Source organism: Camellia sinensis, chromosome 4 (assembly GCF_055761805.1).
Source record: "Camellia sinensis isolate YWXY chromosome 4, ASM5576180v1, whole genome shotgun sequence".
NCBI lineage: Eukaryota > Viridiplantae > Streptophyta > Magnoliopsida > Ericales > Theaceae > Camellia > Camellia sinensis.
The window spans coordinates 209,262,417-209,283,531 of NC_138964.1; the positions used below are offsets into that span (position 1 = coordinate 209,262,417).

The 21,115-nt window shown below is 32.9% G+C and overlaps 2 protein-coding genes across 2 annotated transcripts; one reads left to right on the forward strand and one right to left on the reverse strand.

The window, feature by feature from the left end:
- Positions 1-8,341: 8,341 nt before the first annotated feature.
- LOC145824417 (uncharacterized) lies at positions 8,342-8,948 on the reverse strand. The gene is made up of 2 exons (XM_082924066.1): positions 8,937-8,948; positions 8,342-8,761 (listed from the first exon to the last, which is right to left on the reverse strand). The coding sequence occupies exons 1-2, from the start codon at positions 8,946-8,948 to the stop codon at positions 8,342-8,344; spliced, it is 432 nt and encodes a 143-aa protein (XP_082780192.1).
- Positions 8,949-11,570: 2,622 nt separating this feature from the next.
- LOC114256377 (agamous-like MADS-box protein MADS2) lies at positions 11,571-20,569 on the forward strand. Its single transcript, XM_028196010.2, has 8 exons — positions 11,571-12,130; positions 15,536-15,614; positions 16,233-16,297; positions 16,452-16,551; positions 18,987-19,028; positions 19,099-19,140; positions 19,539-19,684; positions 20,216-20,569. Exons 1-8 carry the CDS (start codon positions 11,946-11,948, stop codon positions 20,304-20,306), a joined length of 750 nt encoding a protein of 249 aa, XP_028051811.1. The 5' UTR covers positions 11,571-11,945; the 3' UTR covers positions 20,307-20,569.
- The last annotated feature ends 546 nt before the right edge of the window (positions 20,570-21,115 follow it).

A 21,115-nucleotide genomic window follows, 5' to 3' on the forward strand; every position in this document is an offset into this window, starting at 1 on the left:
AATTAGGTGAATTAAGCATGAAGATGAAAGTATGTGGCTATGTGATAATATAAGCAAAGAAGTTATGCGTAAGAACGAATAATCTAACTTCGATATTAAACGTGAAACTGATATGAACATAAATATGAAACTTATGTGATTTGTAAGAACTATTTGCCTATGTTCACTATTGTCTTTGCTTATATATAGACAAATGGAATAAATAAGAAACATAGATGGAACAAAATCTTATGATGCTAGAATTAGCAGGTTAGAAAGAATGGTTAAAGCCTTGACCAAATCTATGAGACAATAACAACAAAGACAATCATTTTTACCTCATTCGTCGTCTCCGGTACAAGTTGAGTCGATTAATAATGATATGATAACTCTGACACAGAAATATAAGAAAATGAAGCCACCGGAATTTCTTAGGGGTATTGAACCGCTTAAAGTTGAGGCTTGGGGATTAGAGACCGAAAAGATGTTTGAAATATTTTTGTATACTGACATACAAAAAGTTTAGTTGGCCATATTTACACTTAAAGAAGAAGCTAGGAGATGGTGGATGTTAGTATGAAATGATAATGAGGGTATGACATAGGATAGATTTAAAGAACTCTTCTATGAAAAATATTTTCCCCATTGCATCCGAAATAGGAAAGTATCCGAGTTTGAGCAACTTAAGCAGGGTGATATAACTATGGCAGAATATGAAGCAAAATTTACTGAACTAGCTCGATATGCACCACACATAATAGACATTGACTACAAAAAGGCTAGAAAATTTGAAGGTAGGCTTGACCTAGACGTGTTTGACTGAGTTGATGTTTTAAAATTGACAAAGTATGTGGATGTTCTTGATAGGGCCATAATGTTTGAGGCAAACATAGCAGCCTTGAAAATATCAAAGTCATCATCATTAACTGAATGGGAAAGTAAGAAACAAAAAAAAAACAAAAAATTGAATTGACCGGTAATTCATTGACCTCCGTAAATGAAAAACTTAAGGCGAGGACTTTTGACAATGTAAGTCGGGGAAGTAATGTGAATAGTGATATACCTATCTGTAAAGAATATGGGAAACAGCACTGGGGCATTTGTCGTTACCTATCAGGAGCTTGTTTTAGATATGGAAAGAAAGGACATTTGGCTAAATCTTGCCCACAAGCCCATTTGAACAGCAATAGGTCGAATACTAGTATGAATTCGGTACCAAGAACAAAAGCAATTTCTATTCCCGAGGAGAGCAATCTTAGACAAGGAAGGGTTTACACCCTAGTTCCAGAAAATGCCAGAACACTGAGACGACTGACGCATGTACTATTTTAATTATGTGCAAATGTATGTGTGAAAATCGATTTGGGCATGCGTATAACCTTTGGCATGAGATGAATTGTTAATATGTTGACTGAATCAACTAAATTATTAGAATCATGAACCTATGCTTCATGCCCTAATTTTTACTAATGTGTGAATTGTTGTTAGAACTAATGGGACAAAACTCTAATTATTGAACATTTTTTAAACTCTTCGGATTTAACAAATTGCCTATGCTATGGAAAATGTTTGGACTTGTATATATATATATACCTTTATTTGGGACGTAAATTGATTCGAACTCAACACACTCTTTTGTACCTACTGTATCATGAAATCATTGTCTTAACTATTGTATCTGGGGAGTTTGTTTTGTGTTCATCTGTATATCAAACTTGTGAATCCGTACTAGGAGTGTTATAAATTCTAGACATGCACATATATGACTATACCTTTGCTCAGAATGATTTGTCTTGTTATTTGTTTTATTAACTGGACCATCGGGACTATGACTCTAGGATTGTGTGACTAAAGTAGGCACCCCAAATAATGAACTCTGTATTCTGTAAGACTGTGTACATGATTGCTAAAAATTGACTAGACTATTTGACTAGACTAATAAACCTATGCTTTAGTGAATGTATGACTGATTTAGAATTTCTGCAGAACAACTCGCTATTATGTGCCACCGAGGGACTTTGTATGATACATTACTATGTACCATATGCCTACATGAAAGACTTATTTGGAAACTACTAGATTGACAATGATACTTACCTCTTAATATAACCACCTGCATGCTTGTACACCTACATGTGAACTTATCTAGAGAATGTCACATTGTATTTGACCTGAAACACTTCGATATGAACTATTATGATGCATGACCCCGATGTGATTTTAAGAACTGATGAAATTAGAACAATTGTGAAACTACTGATTATGCACCCAAGCAAATGGAGTATGAACTATAGAACCAAATGTACTTCGTTTGAAATGATGGAGATAGAACTTTTACTTGATCTGATCTGATGGAACCTTGGTTTGATGAGGCCTTTGTTTGAACTGATAGAACTTTTGTTTGAAGACACACGCTCTAAACTTTTGTTTGATTTGACTAGATGGAACTTTTATCTGATATGATCCGATAGGACTTTCATTTGATTTGATTACGTTGTGAGGGATTGTGAATTGCTTATAACCGAATGACGGATTGTGTTGTTAAGGGAACTAACCGACTGAGAACTTAAATCAATTTTGGATACTTATGAAGAATATGAACTATTAATAGTAGACTATGTGATTCTAAATTCTTTTAACCATATGCCTATAACTGATTAGGAACACCTCTGAATGGGATTAGAGGATTTTGTAACTTATACTCTGGGAATATAGGAATATTGTATGTATAACACGTGGTTAATTGCTCCGGTATTACCGTCACTACCATGAACCTGTTTGAATAAAAGAATGGTTGCTTTTATATTACTATACTTCAGAATTTGATGCTATGGGACTTGTTAACAGTATACTAGTTTGATTGTAAACCCTGACTACTTGGAAGTATATGAAATCGGTATATTCTGCGAATGACTACCTCTGTATTGATGTGTAATACAATTGAATCTGTGGAGACTAAAGCCGATGAACTATATATGACCGAATTACTTCAGAATGGTGTTTATTGTTATGGGGTTAATACATGAATATGTTTTGTACATCTGATAACTTCTGAATGACTTTGAATAACTGTGGCGAACTGCTAAATCGAATATCGAATTGAACAATAAACTGTTGAATGACTGGGAAATGAATCAAATCTCTGTAACAAGCTGAAAAATAGTATGAACTTATGACATCTGATCAACATCTAATTTATGTGGTAACTCAAGTTTAGAGGACCAAACTTCTTAAAGTGGGAAGACTGTAACAACCCCGATCCGTAATTAACTCCTAATCCGTAATTAAGAATGCTAACTAAGTGTTTAGAATGGAACTATGTGCTTTTTGTGTATTTTGTGTACTATTTGGCTTTCTATCTGTTACTTGTAGGAAAATCTATTTGGAATTCGGCTTTGATATGAAAATTGAAAGCCTTATCGGCATTCGAAATCGGAATTGGTTACCTGAATATGTTATTTGGAATATTTAGAACACTTTGGTAAGTTTAATAAAAAAAAACTGATTCAGTTTAATTAATTAAGTTGTGTTTGGTTAGCCAAATGTTCTAATTAATATATTAAGTCACCCTAGCTATATAAATGTGTTTTGTTTGAGCCTTTAGCTTATTTGTGAACTCAACTCCACCAATTTGAGAGAAAATCTAAAATCAAGTCTTAGAGAGAGAGTAAGCTCACTTGTAGAGAGAGAAAGTGTGTATGTGTAGAGAACTTGAAGATCATTGCTTGTAGGATCAAGATTGTGCAAGAATCTAACTAATTAAAGGCTCTAGGTGAGTTTTATAACCTCAATTCATGAGATAATGTATTGAGATCATGGAGCTGTTATGATATTTGCATGTATTTTGTGTAAAGTTGGTCAAAAAGATGAAGAAAATGAAAATAGCTTTACATGCATGCATAAACATGAAGAGTTTTGCCATGTTGAGTTAATTTTGAGCATCTAAGTTGTTATCGTAAGTTATTTGATACATGCATGTGTAATTCATCATGTTTTAAAGTTTAAATTCATGTTTTGAAAAGGATTTCTCTCATGTATGGAGCTTTTGAGCTCAATTTTGTTTAAAACCATGGTGTTGGAGAAAAAAGGGATTATAAAACTTATATACATGGAAGTTTGAACTCAATTTTGGTAAATTCATTAGTTTTGAGCGAAAAGAGTTTGTGAAAATCATATGTTTATGTTTTGAAAAAGTTTTCAAGTTTTAGAGTCAAGCCATGCATGAGTTTTGCCTTTGAATTTGCATTTAGAAGTTCAAAACTTTGTTTTGAAAATCCAGAATTTTTGCAGGTTCCTCTAGCGAACATTTTGAGCATCTAGTAATTTTGCAGTCTCTTACAGACCACCCGAGCGACTACTTGGTGGCTCGAGTGAACCCTCTATATTTTGTCTGACCACTCGAGCGAAGAAGTTGTGGCTCGAGCTTGTTTTTCACCCATCCAGTACTTTTGCAGGCAGAGCAGTCCGCTCAAGCGACCAAAGGTGCACTCGAGCGACCAAGCCAAATTCAGCAAATTTTTTGAAGACATTCGATGTTCATATATTTTTGTTCTCATCCTTTTCTGAGCGTATTTAGGCATGAATTATGAGTCATTAAAGTGTAATAAGCTAAGAAATGACATGAGTAATTGAATTAGAAATTATGAGGCAAATCCGATAATGTGATTCACGTGTGCAAATTATGAAAAATGGACTGAATAAAAAACCCATGTAAAGAAAGCTAAGTCGTAATGGCCAAGTGCATGTGTAATGATAAGATATATTTGTGTCATGTACTTTTGTATTTGTAGGTCAACGTTCGAAGATTGATTAACCGTTTTCGGAAGCCTAATGTGAGTAACATTATTGTAAAGATATGTTCATATAAATTATGTTCCAAATGTGATTTGATAAGTTATGATTTCTGAAATGATATTTGTTTATGTGAACGAATGTCCTATGTTTGAAATTTATTATGACATCCATAGATAGTCACAAGTCATAGGGGATGGCATATTAATGCGGGTCCATGACATACATGTGATTATGAGATATCGTTGGCCACTTCAATGTGGTGATATGTGTTTAATCGGTATCCCAAACCGATTACTCTGGTCAGATGACGATGTGATGTGTTCTGTAGGATGTACCATTATTATATTCGAATATGAGAATTGATTCTGTTATGATCTGTTCTACGGGTATGATATGTTCGGGATTCACTCGCTAACCTCTTTACGTTAATGTTATTCACTGGATTTTAGCTTACTGTTTGTATATATATATATGTAAGTGAGCGTGTGCAGGACTAGGCCTAAGGGCTTATGTCTGACTTCCGTTTTGTCAAGCCAACCATTGTGCCTCACGTGGAGGTTCTTGAAGTGTCACATGTTATAAGCTTCGGTTGTTTCTGTATTTAAGACTTTGTTTGTTTTGTTGGTTGTATTTAAGATGCTATAGTTAAGTGTGTGGGTATAACGTGAGAATGATTTTTGGTTATGTATATAAAGTTTTAAATATTCCGTTTCATATAAGTCTACATAGCTCATTGGACAATTATATTTATGTATTTGCTTCCGCTAGTCCCTTAATTTTGTTTAATCTGTTCAGAGGCTTTTGGTAATCTTAGAATTACTAGCCGATTACGATGTTAAACCTATAGGGACAAGTTTGGGTCGTGATAGTACTGTTTACCGATTAGAGGTTAATTTTACTCGGCTCCCACGCACTATAATGCAGAGAATTTAGATTTAGACAAAGTCAGACTAACCCCACTTGTTTGGGCAAGGGTATAGTAAGAATAGTTGAATTTGAAAGTCAAAATAAATGGGATTGAACCAGACTCCTTATCGGAAAAATTGATAAGCAATAGTAATCTCATTTTAGATTGTAGGTACCATATGAACAGATTAAGAGCTCAAATAGTTAGCCATGTCTATTGGAAGGCTAATTGATGTGCAGATATTATAGCTGACCATAGAATTTGCACAACTTTCTCCTTTCTTTCTAATAAAATTATTTTCTTTGTTGATAAAAAAAAATGGAATTTGTATAACTAAATTGACTACAATTTTTTCAACATGTTACTCTTTTTATTGCAAATCAATTGTGTGATGATGCTAGAGGGGTAAATATCCTGGAATTCTTAGTTTTTTTCATGAATAACATAATTTTGAAGGAATTAAAAATTGAATATTTTATAAGTGTAAAGAATTTCTCATATAATGTGGTGACATTGGTCGAGCCCTCCGTATGCCTCTATATTTGGGGCTTTACTTTGCACCCAATATTAGTAATTGGGTTAAAATTGACTTAGTCAAATCCATTTTTACAACATCAATCGAATTTAAGATTGAAGAAAAAGCATAATCTCACGGAGTATGAATTCAAATCATATTTTTTGCCAAAGAAAACAACCTCAGCTGGTGCATTTTTGTAGCCACTAAACCTATGTGCATGCCTAATTATGTGTTAAATTAGTCAAATTCAACGTTGTTGTCGACAAAATTAGCCACTCGTACCCAATTGGCGTGCATGGCATTTTTTTTATTTTTTAAGGAAAAAATCACATATTGATAAAGTAATATTTTTTAAATTTTGTCTGATAAGCATTTCGATAAATAGATTTCATTTTAACGGACTAGCTTGTTCTATTGGACAACAAAGATAGCAACTTTTTCACTTGGCTCAAATTATTCTTTTGTATTTTGTTTCTTTTGTTAAAGAAATATCAGTGTATGCATGAAGTAGCTAGCTTAACATGCATGCCAGGAGGTTGTCACTTTACATATGATTCCATGATAGTTATATATGACCCAACATTTGTTCACAAATCACAAGTTGTGTTTTCTACCCAATGGCAATGCAACCTATTAAGTCTGGTTTATTTGTCATGGTTTTCTTATATACATATTAGCAAGATATACTTTCTAAAATCCAAAGGATTGACTTAGTAGTCAAAACCTGGAGCTTGAGATGAACAAATAAATTATTGATGTCAGTTCATACAGAATTTTGTCCAGGTTTTAATCGGATCCCTCCGTTAGTAGACGATGAGATTAGTCTCTCGAATTAGTCAGTTTAGTGGGCCGAATATTGAGTTATAAAATAAGGTATATAAACTTAACTATTTAAGTTAAAACTGAAGTACAATGACATTTAAACCACACATCTTAAAATAATGTAGGTTTTTTTTAACTTTAAATATAAATTTATTTTTTTGATCGGCAAATAAAATAATTAAAAGAGATATCATACAATCACTTTTTTACATTATTTTCTCATCTCTTAGCATGAATGAGAGTCTCATGTGCATTTAGTAATGTGAGTCTCAAGGTATTATATTTAGGAATGCAAAAATGGGTAACAAATTGAAATTATGTATAATATTGCTCAAAATTAAAGACAACATTGATACAATAAAAATTATAAATATCAAATTAACAAAATAGGCACATTATAAGAATCACGAATATAATTAGCCCTTATGTTTATTATGTCGGCTATTTACACGACTTGATTAACGGGAAAATGACGAAGTATTTGCATTTATGTATATTTTGACATAGTTTGTTATAGTGATCTTATGAATTTCTATAATAAATAATTATTGAGAAAAAATGTCTCATTATAATCTCTCTCGATGTTCGCCCATGAATAGAAACTGATAAGTGAACCATATATACTCTTAAATCATTGGTGTGATGAATTATGTTTTAATTTTTTCCATCTTTTTTTTTTTTTTGATCGGCAAAAAATAAACTTTATTGATGAAATGAACAAGTACAAGGTACAAGATAAAATACATCAATAAAGGAAAGAGAAGTGCAAAAGCATCACAGAGAGCTAAATGATCCCAACTAGGTTGGCACCACAGAGCTCCCCCTATCATCTGCTAGCACCCCAAAGTTGGTGAGAGACCAACGGAAAAAAGAAGAAAGAAGAAGAAGAACCAACCAACCACCGCAGATTGAGAACTACTACTAGCCCAACACCCCAAAGATAGTCATATAGCAGCAAGCATCTGCAGAAGTAGTAGAAAAAAATCTGCAAATACCCATACCAAAATAGAGACCCAGCAAGCTTAACACCAGAGCAGACAACATTTTTCTGAGATAAATACCCATAACAGAAACACACTCAACCACCACATCTCAGACAGAACTTGACCTGCTGCAAGTTGTACACCAAATCATTTACAGAAGCTGCCACCTGTAATGGCGATGCCTTAGTCCACAAAGCTACTCGAACTTTCACAATGTCGCATAGAGCTTCAAAGTCTGGTTGTAGTCTATTGAAAACACACTCGTTCCTATGCCTCCAAAGAGACCAAAGAGTTGCCATAGGAATGACCATCCAGATTTTTTTCTCCAATTTTGACATACTACACCCATACCCCAAAAAATTGTACTTTAGGAGGAGCAAAATTATTCCATATAGAGCCTGCCATTGCCATAACCGGACCAAGAAGGGATTCACTCCATTTATATGCTGATGCTACACTAAACAGTCCAGATGACTCTGCTGCCCATTTCAATACATCTGGTTTTTCACTGCAAAGATCCGGTGCACGTCTGAGCAAACAAACTAGTCTACGTACTTCCTCCTCCTCCCAAGCCAACAAGGTTCTTCTAAACTCAAGGTTCCACTCATCAGCTACACCCCTATTCTCAAAAAACACCCTTACCACCCCATGCTTATTATTAGATAGAGAGAAGAGTCTAGGGAATTCCTCCTTTAAGCACACGTTGCCAATCCACTTGTCCAACCAGAAGTGAACTCTACTCCCATCACCCAAAGCTATCTGAGAATTATGGATAAAGAAATTATGCAAGTCCGGATTCAACAAAGCTACATTAATTATATCAGTCCAGATCTTAGAACCTCTCCCTACCAAAGTTGGTAACCATTTCCCATAATGAACATTATATTTTGCGCATAACACTTCTTTCCAGAGTGTGTGGTTCTCAGCTCCAAACCTCCACCACCATTTTAACAACAAGCAGTCATTGAATGTTTTAATCCTCCTCAGCCCCAAACCACCTAGATTCTTATTCTTTGCAATTTCCTCCCATCGGACTAAATGCACTTTTCTTCTGAGATCTGATCCACCCCACAAGAAAGCCGATTGTAATTTCTCAATCTCCTTAGCCACCCCAACAGGAATCTTGAACAATGATAAATAGTAAACCGGTAAATTGGACAAAACTGACTTGATTAGAGTTAACCTCCCGGCAAAAGAAAGTAGTCTTCTCTTCCAATTAGCCAATTTCTGCTTAAGTTTGATCGATATGCCTATGCTTGGGTGGAAGTTCACTTGGTGTAATTCCCAAGATAGGGCGAAATGGAGTAGACTGGATAGATTCTTACTCAACCATGAGTGGGTACAGAATTTTAACTTTAAACTTTGGGGCCTTCCTAGATTGTTATCTGACCACAGTCCTATTATATTAATGGAGGATGATAGGGATTGGGGACCTAAACCCTTTAGGTTCCTCAATGCTTGGTTACTTCATCCCAATCTCCTATCTTTTGTACAACACAGTTGGTCTGGGCTAGTAGTGGAGGGTTGGGCAGGGTTTAAATGCTTCATGAAGCTTAAAGCCCTGAAGCAAGCCTTAAAACAGTGGAACGTGGAGGTATTTGGGAAGGTGGAAAATAAGCTTAAGTGTGTAGAAGATGAAGCTCATGCCCTTGATTTGCTTGCTGAGGTCAGACCTTTGCTACCTACAGAAAGTCTTAGACGTAAGGAAGTGAGGGGTGATGTTTGGAGGCTTAGTAAAATGCTGGAATGGATTTGGTTGCAGAAGTCCAGAGTGAATTGGGCACTTAAAGGGGATAAAAATACAAGATATTTTCATATCATGGCTTGTAGCAGGAATAGTAGGAATTCTTTGTGCTCCATTGTCGTGAATGGTACAATGTTGGAGGACCCTATGGAAATTAAAGCTGAGGTGAAGGCCCACTTTCTAAAACATTTCTCTGAGGATTGGAAGGTTAGACCTAAATTATCTGGGCACTTCAAGACCATTGGAGGAACACAAGTTGTTGAACAATTGGAGGCTGAGTTTACTGAAGAGGAAATTAGTTCTGTAATCAAGACTTGTGATGGGAATAAGGCACCCGGACCTGATGGATTCAACATGGCATTTTTCAAGAAATGTTGGAAAATTGTGAAATCCGATGTGATTCATTTTATGAGGGAATTTCATCAAAATGCAAGACTGGTGGGTGGGATCAATAGCTCTTTCATTGCTTTAATTCCTAAAAATGATAGTCCCTCTTGTTTGGAAGAGTATAGGCCTATTAGTCTGATTGGTTCTATGTATAAAATTCTAGCAAAGGTGTTATCAAATAGGATGAAACACGTGATGCCCAAGATTATTAGTGAGGTTCAGTCAGCTTTTCTGGGTGGTCGGAACATTATGGATGGGATTCTTATAGCTAATGAGATTGTTGATGGATGGAAAAGATCCAATAAGAAAGGTTTGGTTCTCAAATTGGATTTTGAAAAGGCTTTTGACTCAATCAATTGGGAGTTTCTTTTCAATATGCTCTCAAATTTTGGTTTCGGATCTAGATGGGTGAGTTGGATGAAAGCTTGTGTATCCTCTGCTAAGATTTCTATTTTGGTTAATGGGTCACCAACGCCTGAATTTTGCCCACAAAGGGGCCTTCGTCAAGGTGATCCATTGTCACCATTTTTGTTCAACATTGTAGCAGAGGGTCTTAATTTTTTCCATCTTGATCTTCGTCATAACAATTATTGCTTGAATAGTTTTAAGACATGAGTAGTAACATTGAATTAAATTCAATGATGGTCGCTTCTTGATACCAAACTCTGGAGGAGGTAGGAGGTTGTCTCTTTCAAATGTCATTCGACCCTTGCATTTCATGAGGTCCATCTACATCAATCCTTCTATTAATTTTTTTGTGCTGCAAAATTGGAGATATATTTTTTGGTTAAATTACATTAACAGTACAATGTTTCAACTTGATATTGATTTATTCAACTTAATATTGATTTATTAAAATAGTGAGTCCAGTATTTTTTATTGGTTTTTTAAATAACAAATTTATAAATTGGGAGGGCTCAAGGACTACCAAATAATTTATGTATTTTCATGCTCTTCAAGTCGTGTTTACTTAACTTTCAACAAAAATGATTGGGAACTCTAATAAAAGAGTTCTAATGAACTCTAATAAGAGTGGGTCTCATTATGATGTGATGTTTTGATCTTGTGTTTTTTTATTTTTTTATTTTTTTGTTATTTGCCACATCATTAGAGCTCTAAAATTAGAGAGATGTATCATTACTCAACTTTCAAAATCTAACCATCACTTTCACAAAAGGAAAATAATATATAAGTCCATTTTTTAGATTTAATAATGTGTTAGGAAAATAATTGATTAATAATTAAAGAATATTTAATTATCAACTAATCATCTTCTTGATCATGTCCCATCACAAGATGTAGAAAGTGAATCTAATTTTTAGATCTGAATAGCGATGGCCTCCACAAAATCCCAAACCGTGTCAATCACGCGCTCTCACCGAAAGTGGGATACAAATTTCCAAATGCTTAAGAGAGCATGAAAGTAAAAAGTAGAAAGAACACAAGCCCTAACTCCCATTTTTGGTATGGGGTTGCAGATAGCAATCCTGAGGTTGAAAACAGAGAATCCAAAGAAGAACAAAAACCCAAATTCTCTCTCTCTCTCTCTCTCTCTCTCTATATATATATATATATATATATACACACATCTCTTTTGTTAGGTCTCTATATATACATATATCTTTTTCTATCTTTTTGTCTAGCTAGGGTTTTGCAGTTTCTATCTTTAATTTATTTTCACCCATTTAGTCACATTGTGTACCCACTCAGAAAAAGAAGATCGATTTGCTAGCTAAGAGAAGAAGCAAGAACCAAAAAAAAAAACTTTTTTTTTGGAATATATTTAAGAAGAACAAGAAGAAGAAGAGGAAAATGGGAAGAGGAAGAGTGGAGCTGAAGAGGATAGAGAACAAAATTAATCGACAAGTTACATTTGCAAAGAGAAGGAATGGACTTCTCAAGAAAGCTTATGAGCTTTCAGTGCTCTGTGATGCTGAAGTTGCTCTCATCATCTTCTCTAATCGTGGCAAGCTCTATGAGTTCTGTAGCACCTCCAAGTACTCTCTCTCTCTCTCTCCATCCATATATATATATATATATATATTTATAGGATCTATTTTCATGATAGAGATTTGGTTTTTAAATTTCGGGATATGGGCAGATATCAAGTTGACCAAGATAATATTGTATTGCTGATACCAATACTGATACTGATTTTTATAACCGTCATATAGATCTTTTGTGAGGTTTTGGTGCACCCTATTGTCAATTTTGATTCTTGTTCTAATTTCTTTTAAGTACATATTTTTCCTTAATTTGCAATGGGTCAAAGTTTGGTTTTGATCTGCTCAGCCGTACAGTACAATCTTTCTTCAAGATACAGATTAGGGTTTTAAAAATATGTATCAGGATTTTAAACTACTCTACATTTTTTGAAATCATGATACAGATCTTTTGTGTTGAGTGAGGTTTTGGTTCATCCCATTGTCAAAACATTTTTTTGCTTCTTGTTGTAATTTTTTTTGTATTTAAAAGCACATATTTTTCTCTAATTTGATACGGGTCAAGGTTTGATTTTGATCTTCTTTCAAGATACAGATTTGGGTTTTAAAAGAATTTAAGCTTTCGATCAACACCATATTTGTAACATTTTTAAAATCATGATATAGATCTTTTGTGTTTCATAATCTTTATTATTATTTTTTTCTTTTCTATTGCTTGTGTTGTAGATCTATCAACAGACACACACAAAACCTTGCAATTCTCTCCTTTCCACAGTCAAGTTTAGATCTCTTCTGTTCTTTTGTCCTTTTTTAGGCCAAGTTTGGGAACTTGTAAAAAAGTTAAAAAGTCAAAAAGTTATTCAAAAAGTTAAAAAGTTAACATCATTCACCAAAAGTCAACAATTACGGCTGCACAACTCTCAATTCGAATTTTTCTCTACAAATCAATTTTTACAATTTTTTATTACATATTTTTCTATAAAAAATTAAAAAGTTAACCCAAACATCCATATTTTCAACCTCAATTTTTTAGTGCAAAAAGACAAAAAATACACTTATTTAGGACACCTCAAACAATCCCTTAAGTGAGAAAACTTGTTAAATTCTATCATTTTCTGTAGAACCCTATTTGCATTTAGATGGCTGTGGCTGATGACTTTGAACAATTTTGTTCCAACTATTGTGGGGAGAGAGAGAGAGAGAGAGAGAGAGAGAGAGAGGGGGGTGAATAATATCATGTTTGGCTGGGACCGTAGCTGTGAAATATTTTTGAATCCTGAGATGAGATGACATTTGTATATCTTTCGTTTCTTTAAGGTTCTGATCATCAGATACAACGATGCGATGGCCTGAGAAAGTTAATTACTTTTTCGAAAGAATCTGTTGTTTTGGGTCCTTAAATAACACATTTTCCAAGAAAGCAACCTGGGAGTTGTTGCTTAATTGTAGTTTATAGTCGGTTCTGTTCTTTGTTCACTCATCAATTCTTATTGTTTCTTTGATTTAACTCTGTAAATGCTAACATTAACATTAAACTTATATTACAATTTTCAAAGCTGGTTTATTTTTATTTTTATTTTTATTTTTATTTTTACATTTATATTTTTTCCATTATTTTATATCATTGCGCCTCTCTTTTTTCGGCATATTAATTTTGACTAAAAATTTTGTTAAAAACTTGATTTGATATGAAACACTTAATTTCTACTTTTTCTTTTCATCAAATCTTTTTCAAAAATTTACTTTTTCAAAAATTTAAACTTACTCTTTTCAAAATGCTTCAGTTTGAATAAAAATGACTGTTGAAAATGAAAAATCTAACTTATTCTTGATTTGATACAAATTTAATAAAATAATTGCAGCTCACTTTTAATGAGAGATGATCTTACTTGAGATAAATATTAATTTATATTTGTACAAATCCAAGTATATCCCTAAAAGATGTCATTTTGAAAAATTTTCCATCAAATCAATTCTCTACTTAATCGGGGCAACAAAAGTATAAGATATAAAATGTGCTAGTGAGTGTGAGAAAGTATAAAGATGTTCAGCCACAGAAGCTATATAGAGTCAAGCTGTATAGAGTTCGTTTGATATTAACTTATGATACAATCTTTATCACTTGCAACAATCACCGCATATTATCCGTTATCAAAATATATAAAACTTTCTAATTAATGTATGTCACACCCGAAAATAACATTACATATTTCTATGCGAAAACTACAAAATAGTTTCATGCATTTTCCTAAGAGGTGAATGCGCTTTCCAACTTAATTATACTCTAGAAAATTGTGGAGTACATTGTGAACATGCAATCCCATTTTCTCATTTGATTTGGGTGAAGTACTTAGTGATTTCTTGATTTGCATTTAGCCTTTCTCGCTTTTCCTTTTGTGAAACTTGGATAGTGCTTGTTGGGGACGAAGTTTTCGTTACCTAATGGGAAGATTTTTATATTATTTTTTATTTTTGTGAAAAACTATTTCATTTTGAATCATGGAACCTTTTTTTATTTTCTTTCAAAAATAGTTTTTTTTTATCAGCCACAAAGAAAAAAACTTTTATTAATGAAATCCAAGTCATTACATCAATAAAGAAAAAATTAATAAGTGCAAAAAGTATTATAACGAGGCAAAATGATTCCAAATAGGTTGGCATCGAGATACACGTCCAATCACTTAATAGGACACTATCAAAAGTTAGTGAGAAACCAACCAAAGAAAAGAACAAAACAACCGCAAGCATAGCAGTACATTCCTTGCACAAAACTAACAACACCAGCTCTGCCCCAACATCAAAGAACCATCCAAAAACATGAGGAAAAACCAGCGAGCCACCCTTTGCATCAGTGTAGCCAAATCCAAGCCAACATACACTCTGCAATGAAGCTAACAGACAGTCCTCCATCTTCATTGGCTGCTCAAACACCTCCCCTGGTGCATAATTTGGTCTAATGTCAATTGCAGTAACGAATCTGTTTCAGACTTGAGACGAAATCATGAATCGAGTAACACAATGCCTGCAGGTGTGCCTTTACCAGAAAAGCAATTTGAACTTTGATAAGAATGTAAGCTGGTGTACGACTTTGGGGCCATACAGAGTTCATTTTATATAAACTTAACTCACAGTGGTTTGAAAATTGATAGCGTAAAGTTTGTAATTGAGGGTTTTGTGTTAGTCAAGTATTTCATATTTTTTCTTTCTTCCTAGAAAGGTTTAAATTGACAGTGAAACAAAGTGAGCTTTTATACCAAAAAAGAGGGTTTCATAACTGCTAAAAAAAAGTTGGACTTTTTTAAAAGGATGGATGATTCATAAGCAAGGAATGATTCACTTTCGAAGGTCCCTTCAGTTCTTTATAACAATTTCTTTGGACATGTTCTTTTTATTGTCTCTTAAATTCCACATATGTTACTTATTCTCGCATGTTTTTTTTCTATTTTTACTTAATCTCAGCATGCCCAAAACACTTGAAAGGTATCAAAAATGCAGTTACCATACACCGGAAGTTAATCACTTAGCCAAAGAGATCGAGGTATCTTAATTTTTATCACACTTACTACCTATTAATTATTTAGTGTATTGTTGTATTCGTCACCGAATGTTGAGAATTTAGTTAGCACAATGTAAAAATAGAAATTTAATGTCTTTTTCTTGTAAGTTGCTTTTTCAAATGCTATTAATTCATGCTCTAAATTTTATCATATTTGCAGTTTGTTTCAAATCGTAATAAACTTGTGCTATGCATGGATAAATTTTTTTTTTTTTTTAAATTGATGCAAAAATATTTATATAAAATATAATTAATTCATTATATTATTTTGTATTATTCATACTTAAAATAGTTTCCATATTTAATCTCAATAGTGAAATCTATTTTGAGAATGAATAGTACAATAGAGAAATCTATTTTTGTATTAATTTTTTTTAAAAAAAAAAAAACTCTCCTGAATGGCAGGTGCTATTTATTAGTCAATATTAGAATAAAAGAAAAAAAAATGGAAGAACCAATGATTCTTTAACATCTGTAATTTTACAATTAAAAAATCTAGAATTTGATGACCTCTCAATATTTTGCAAATTATAATGTATAGATTATCTTATTTTGTTCAGTCAACATTTTACATAATTTACTTCTTTTTGTGCCCCATAGCAAAGTAGCTACAGAGAATACTCAAAATTGAAAGATAAATACGAGGCACTGCAATGTTACCAAAGGTAATTAATTTCCATGAAAAAAATATTTAATTTAATTTTCTGGGTTCTTCAATTTTTCTGTCTATTTAAAGACCTAGTGTTTTTGTGTGTGTGTATATATATATATATATATCTCTCTCTTCTCTCTCATAACTTCTAATCCTTAATGTTGTAGACAGCTTCTTGGGGAAGACCTAGGCCCTCTGAATATAAAGGAACTTGAACATCTTGAGCATCAACTAGAGACAACATTGAGGCAGATTAGGTCAACAAAGGTAACCACTCTTTTATTACATACATTGACTATCATCAAAGGTATATTTTTAAGTTAATATTTCATTATAATGTTTGGCAAAATCATTTGATTTCAAGCTCTAATGTTAACTTCTGATGGGAGAAAAGTCAATAGCTAGAAGCTGTGAGATGGTTGAGATAAAATTGAATAAGATGTCCCTTTTCTAGGAACTGAAATTGATAATTTGGGGCTAAATGATTCCATTTAATTATAGATGGCAGGGTTAATTTGATCTAAATCATAATAGTTTGAGTGTAAAATTTCAGGTGTTTTAGCAATTCCTCATCCTCATGTGAGAGGAGGGACAAGAAAGCTTCTTTCCCACAATATTAGTGGCATTTGTGATCATTAACACTAATTTCTGAATTTTAAAGGAGGAGGGATTAATGTGTATAAATTTATAAAATTTTTCTCTTATCATTATATCCTCTAAGTTATTTTTTTTAACATTATAATATATATTACATGTATCTAAGTTTTTGGTAAAAAAAAGATTTAATTAATATGAAACATTTAGTCATGTGTTTGACACATGTTAGGAAGTGTTCTATAAGTATCAATATTGGATACAAAAATAGATACACACCTTCTTAAAGGTGTTCATACTTCGTAACTCACTTTCAAATTTGAACAATAGCCCTTTCATGATACTAACATTCATTTCCACACCAATGAACCATGTGTAGAAATTTTCTATATTTCTGGAAGTTTCAACTTATTGATGGCCCTGATGGTAGGTTTGTTGGAATATTGGAGGTAAACTCCATTGTATATGCACCCAAATATTTTCTATTATTGTTAGATTTTTTTATATCACCACTACAAGCCCTACAAGTCTTTTCCTCGCATGGACACTTCTTTCTCATTGGAGTTTTTCTTTTCCTTTCACACCCTCTTGCTTAAAGGATTTTCTTCCTCCTCCCTCTCGAAGACCTTTTTGTATTTTCTCTTCTCTAACGCTTAATGCAACTCAATCCATGGCACCTGTCTCTTTTTAGGGATCACATTTTTTTTTGAAACATAAAACATTACAAAAGGGATAAGAGTAGTAGCAAACCGACTCCAGGCACATTGTGACGGGTAATTATTCAATATTTCCAGAGAATGGACACATGGTATTTCATATTATTATGATTGGTGGAGAAAATGAGTAGGTGAGTATTGTATTTGGTGATTGGGGAACATAAGAAGGTATATTGAATAATGATTTTTTTTTTTTTTTATTAGCAAAGAAAATCTTTATTGATAAAGAAAACATACATTACATATGAGATTATATCAATAAGGATGAAGAAGAAAAAAGAAAAAAAGGGAACAAAGCATAATAATGTTGGTGAGAAACTAACACTAACTTAAACCAACACTTGTTGTCACCCAGAGACCAGCTCTATAAAAGCTTATAACCTACAAGAGCACTCAGACTTTAATTCCTCCACACTTACCACACTAAAGCCAACAGTAGAGTTTTACACAATCTTGCTTCCAACTCTTGAAACTTTAAGCCAAAAAAAAATTCATACAATCCTACCAATGACCCACAGACATAAAAGCTGCAAGACTCGACATTTCTTCACAGGCCTACCCCTCTCTATTGGTTCTCTCTTTATCCTGTAGCTCTAATTCAATAATCTTGTTCAGAACAACATCTTCTTTCCCATTGAAATTGATTCCAAGAGATTTCCCCAATTGTAGAGTGGCTTTAACTTCTTCAAGTAGATAATTGTTCGAACTTAAAGTACCCTTAGACAGATTTGAAAGTGCTATAACAACTGTTGCTGGTCGGTAGATGATAGCATTGGAAGCCTTTGGGGTTCAGTTCTCAATTTGGATGGAGATATTTGCCAACCAAAGGTATTCTCCCATACCAGAATCAGAGTAGTTACATCTTGTATGGAGTTTATAAACAAAACTATAGTATTGGAGTGTAAGGGAAAACTTCATCCCATTCTTGTGTGTGAAGATCTTCTATCAGACTCTAGTAACATACTCTAGTAACATGAAGCATAATAGCATGGAAGAAAGCAGTTCCAACGACATATGTGGCAGTGAAGTGAAAGGAAAAGTTCTAGAGGAGTGTTGCAAGCAGAAGGAAGAAGATGTTGAGGTGGCAGGAGTCAAAGTACACAACTCAAACACTGGAATGGTGGTAAACACAGTTGCTGAGGAGACAAAGTGGGATGAAGAATTCAACAGAGTTAATGGATCATGTACCAAGGAGGTAGAACAAAGTTAAATGATGATTGATTGGGGAGTATAAACACGTGGTAGTCTAAGAATATTTAATAATATCCCGTTTGTAACACATCTTACATGGTTAAGTAAACTCTCTTTTTTTTTCTTTCTTTTTTTCTTTTTTTTTTTTGAGCTAGAGGTTTATTATGTGATCCCTAAATGTGATTCTGACCTGGTTTGCAGACCCAATCTATGCTCGATCAGCTTTATGATCTTCAAACCAAGGTACCCAATTTAGGAAATTAGTAAGTTTCTTTTCAATTCGATATATTGACAAACTATCCTTCAACTACAGGAAAAACTGTGGCTTGAGTCTAACAGGGCTTTAGAGACCAAGGTAAGTAACATCCACATAAATGCTTTGATAATGACCATAGATATATTATGTGTATTCTATGTTCCCTTTTGTGTTTGATTTTTATGTTTATAGAATAACAAAATCACTAATAATAAGAAATTCTAATGGTGTCAACTCTTTTTTTATTTTTTTTATCAGTAAAAAAACTTCATTGATGGAAAAACTATGAACAACCGTAAATAGAAACAATGTCCATATTTCATTATCAAGTGGAAACATTTATTTACAACTCCAAATAATTTCAAAATATTTTGAATTGAAAATATTTGCCCCAACTCTTTATTTTATTTAATCAATTCTCAGTTCATGCTTCCTTTTTTTTTTGTTTTTGGTTGAATGTTCACACAAAAATATGCTTTTCATGTCATGTTTGGCAGCTCGATGAAATTTACAGAGAACATCACATTCGGTCATCATGGGCTGGAAGCGAGCAATGTAGTATATTCAGCCAGCAGCAGCAGCAGCACCCTCAATCTCAAGTGTTCTTCCAGCCTTTAGAATGCAATTCCAATTTGCAAATAGGGTAATCTTTCAACTTCTCAATCCATCTTTTCTTTTCAAAAGCTTGATTAACTAGCAAATTCGAAAACAAAAAAGGGCCACATCATATGCATAAATTTAGTTTATATGATAACACCCTTTTTAAGTGGGCAAAATAACTTATTCACTCTCTTAAAATGATTGAAATGTGAGTATTCAATTTGAAATGATTCATTCTCTTTTTAATGGGCTATTTTGTCCATTTCTACAATTTATTAATATATATTATTACTTAGACTAAATTAACCCAAAACTGATACAATTAAAAAACAAGGACCAAATTGACATGAGACAAATTAGAGGGTCTAAATGAATAATTTTCAAAAAAATTAGTTTGTATAGCATTAAATTTGAAATGTGTGGATCAAATCTGTTTTAATTGTATCTAACACCATACCAAGTTTAAATTTGAAGTATACATTTAATTCTAGATAATTTTTTGAATGTATATATTTTTTCTAAATAAATAACATTTTTTTAAAAATTCTCCATTTAACAAGGGTTTTGAATGCAGGTATAATCCTGAAGTTTCAAACCAGATAAATGCTGCTGCAAATCATGATGACCCAAATATGAATTCATTCATCCCTGGGTGGATGCTTTGATGAGTTGTACTTTGAAAAGACACAATACACCAGGCAGAGGTAGATGCTGCATTTTGTGGTTGATCATCATCAGACAAATATATAAATGCTATATATATATGACTATCATATGTTGTAACCTATAATAATGTACAAAAGTGATTCTGGATTTTGGAAAACTTGAAAAAACCCTTTGACGACCATGGCATGTAATGTAAACAACTTATGGCTACTATGGTGGATATGAGAGAGAGACCTTATTTTATCTATTTGCTTTAAATAAATTGGTTGTTTGACCTTTTTATTGAATTTTTCATTGATGTTGATATCTTCTAGGATTGTTTGATCTTGTAAATATTTATGTTTGCACTTCATAGTATCTATTTCTTGTACATGTGATCATGGGGACTAGTAATGGTGGAGAAAATCATTTGCTAGTTTCCTAGAGTTTACGTGAATTGCATTAAGCTCTTTTATTTTTTTCGACAATAATTTTTGTATTTTTTTGGCATTTTGGTACAATGAAAAATGAAAGTCAACCCTATTTGGATAGAAAATATTTTTCATTTTATTTAAGAAAACAGTTCAGATTTCTTCAAATTTTATTTTTCATTTGGGTAAATTACAATAACCTTCCTTAAGGTTTAAATAAAATACCGTATTTCTTAAAGTTTTGATATAATTACATTAAACTCCCTTCATATTTAATTCATATAACTCTTAATTTTATTTTCATCAATACTTTGTTAGTTATATGCATGAAAAAATGTTTACATGAAAATATATATTTTACATTGTTTATTTTTGTATTTCCGCACTATCTAAATTAA

Coding starts and splice junctions, on each gene's coding strand:
- LOC114256377 (XM_028196010.2), top strand. CDS start 11,946: ATGGGAAGAGGAAGAGTGGAGCTGAAGAGGATAGAGAACAAAATTAAT. Junction 16,552..18,986: donor GGCAGATTAGGTCAACAAAG/GTAACCACTCTT, acceptor CCTGGTTTGCAG/ACCCAATCTATGCTCGATCA. Junction 19,141..19,538: donor ACAGGGCTTTAGAGACCAAG/GTAAGTAACATC, acceptor CATGTTTGGCAG/CTCGATGAAATTTACAGAGA.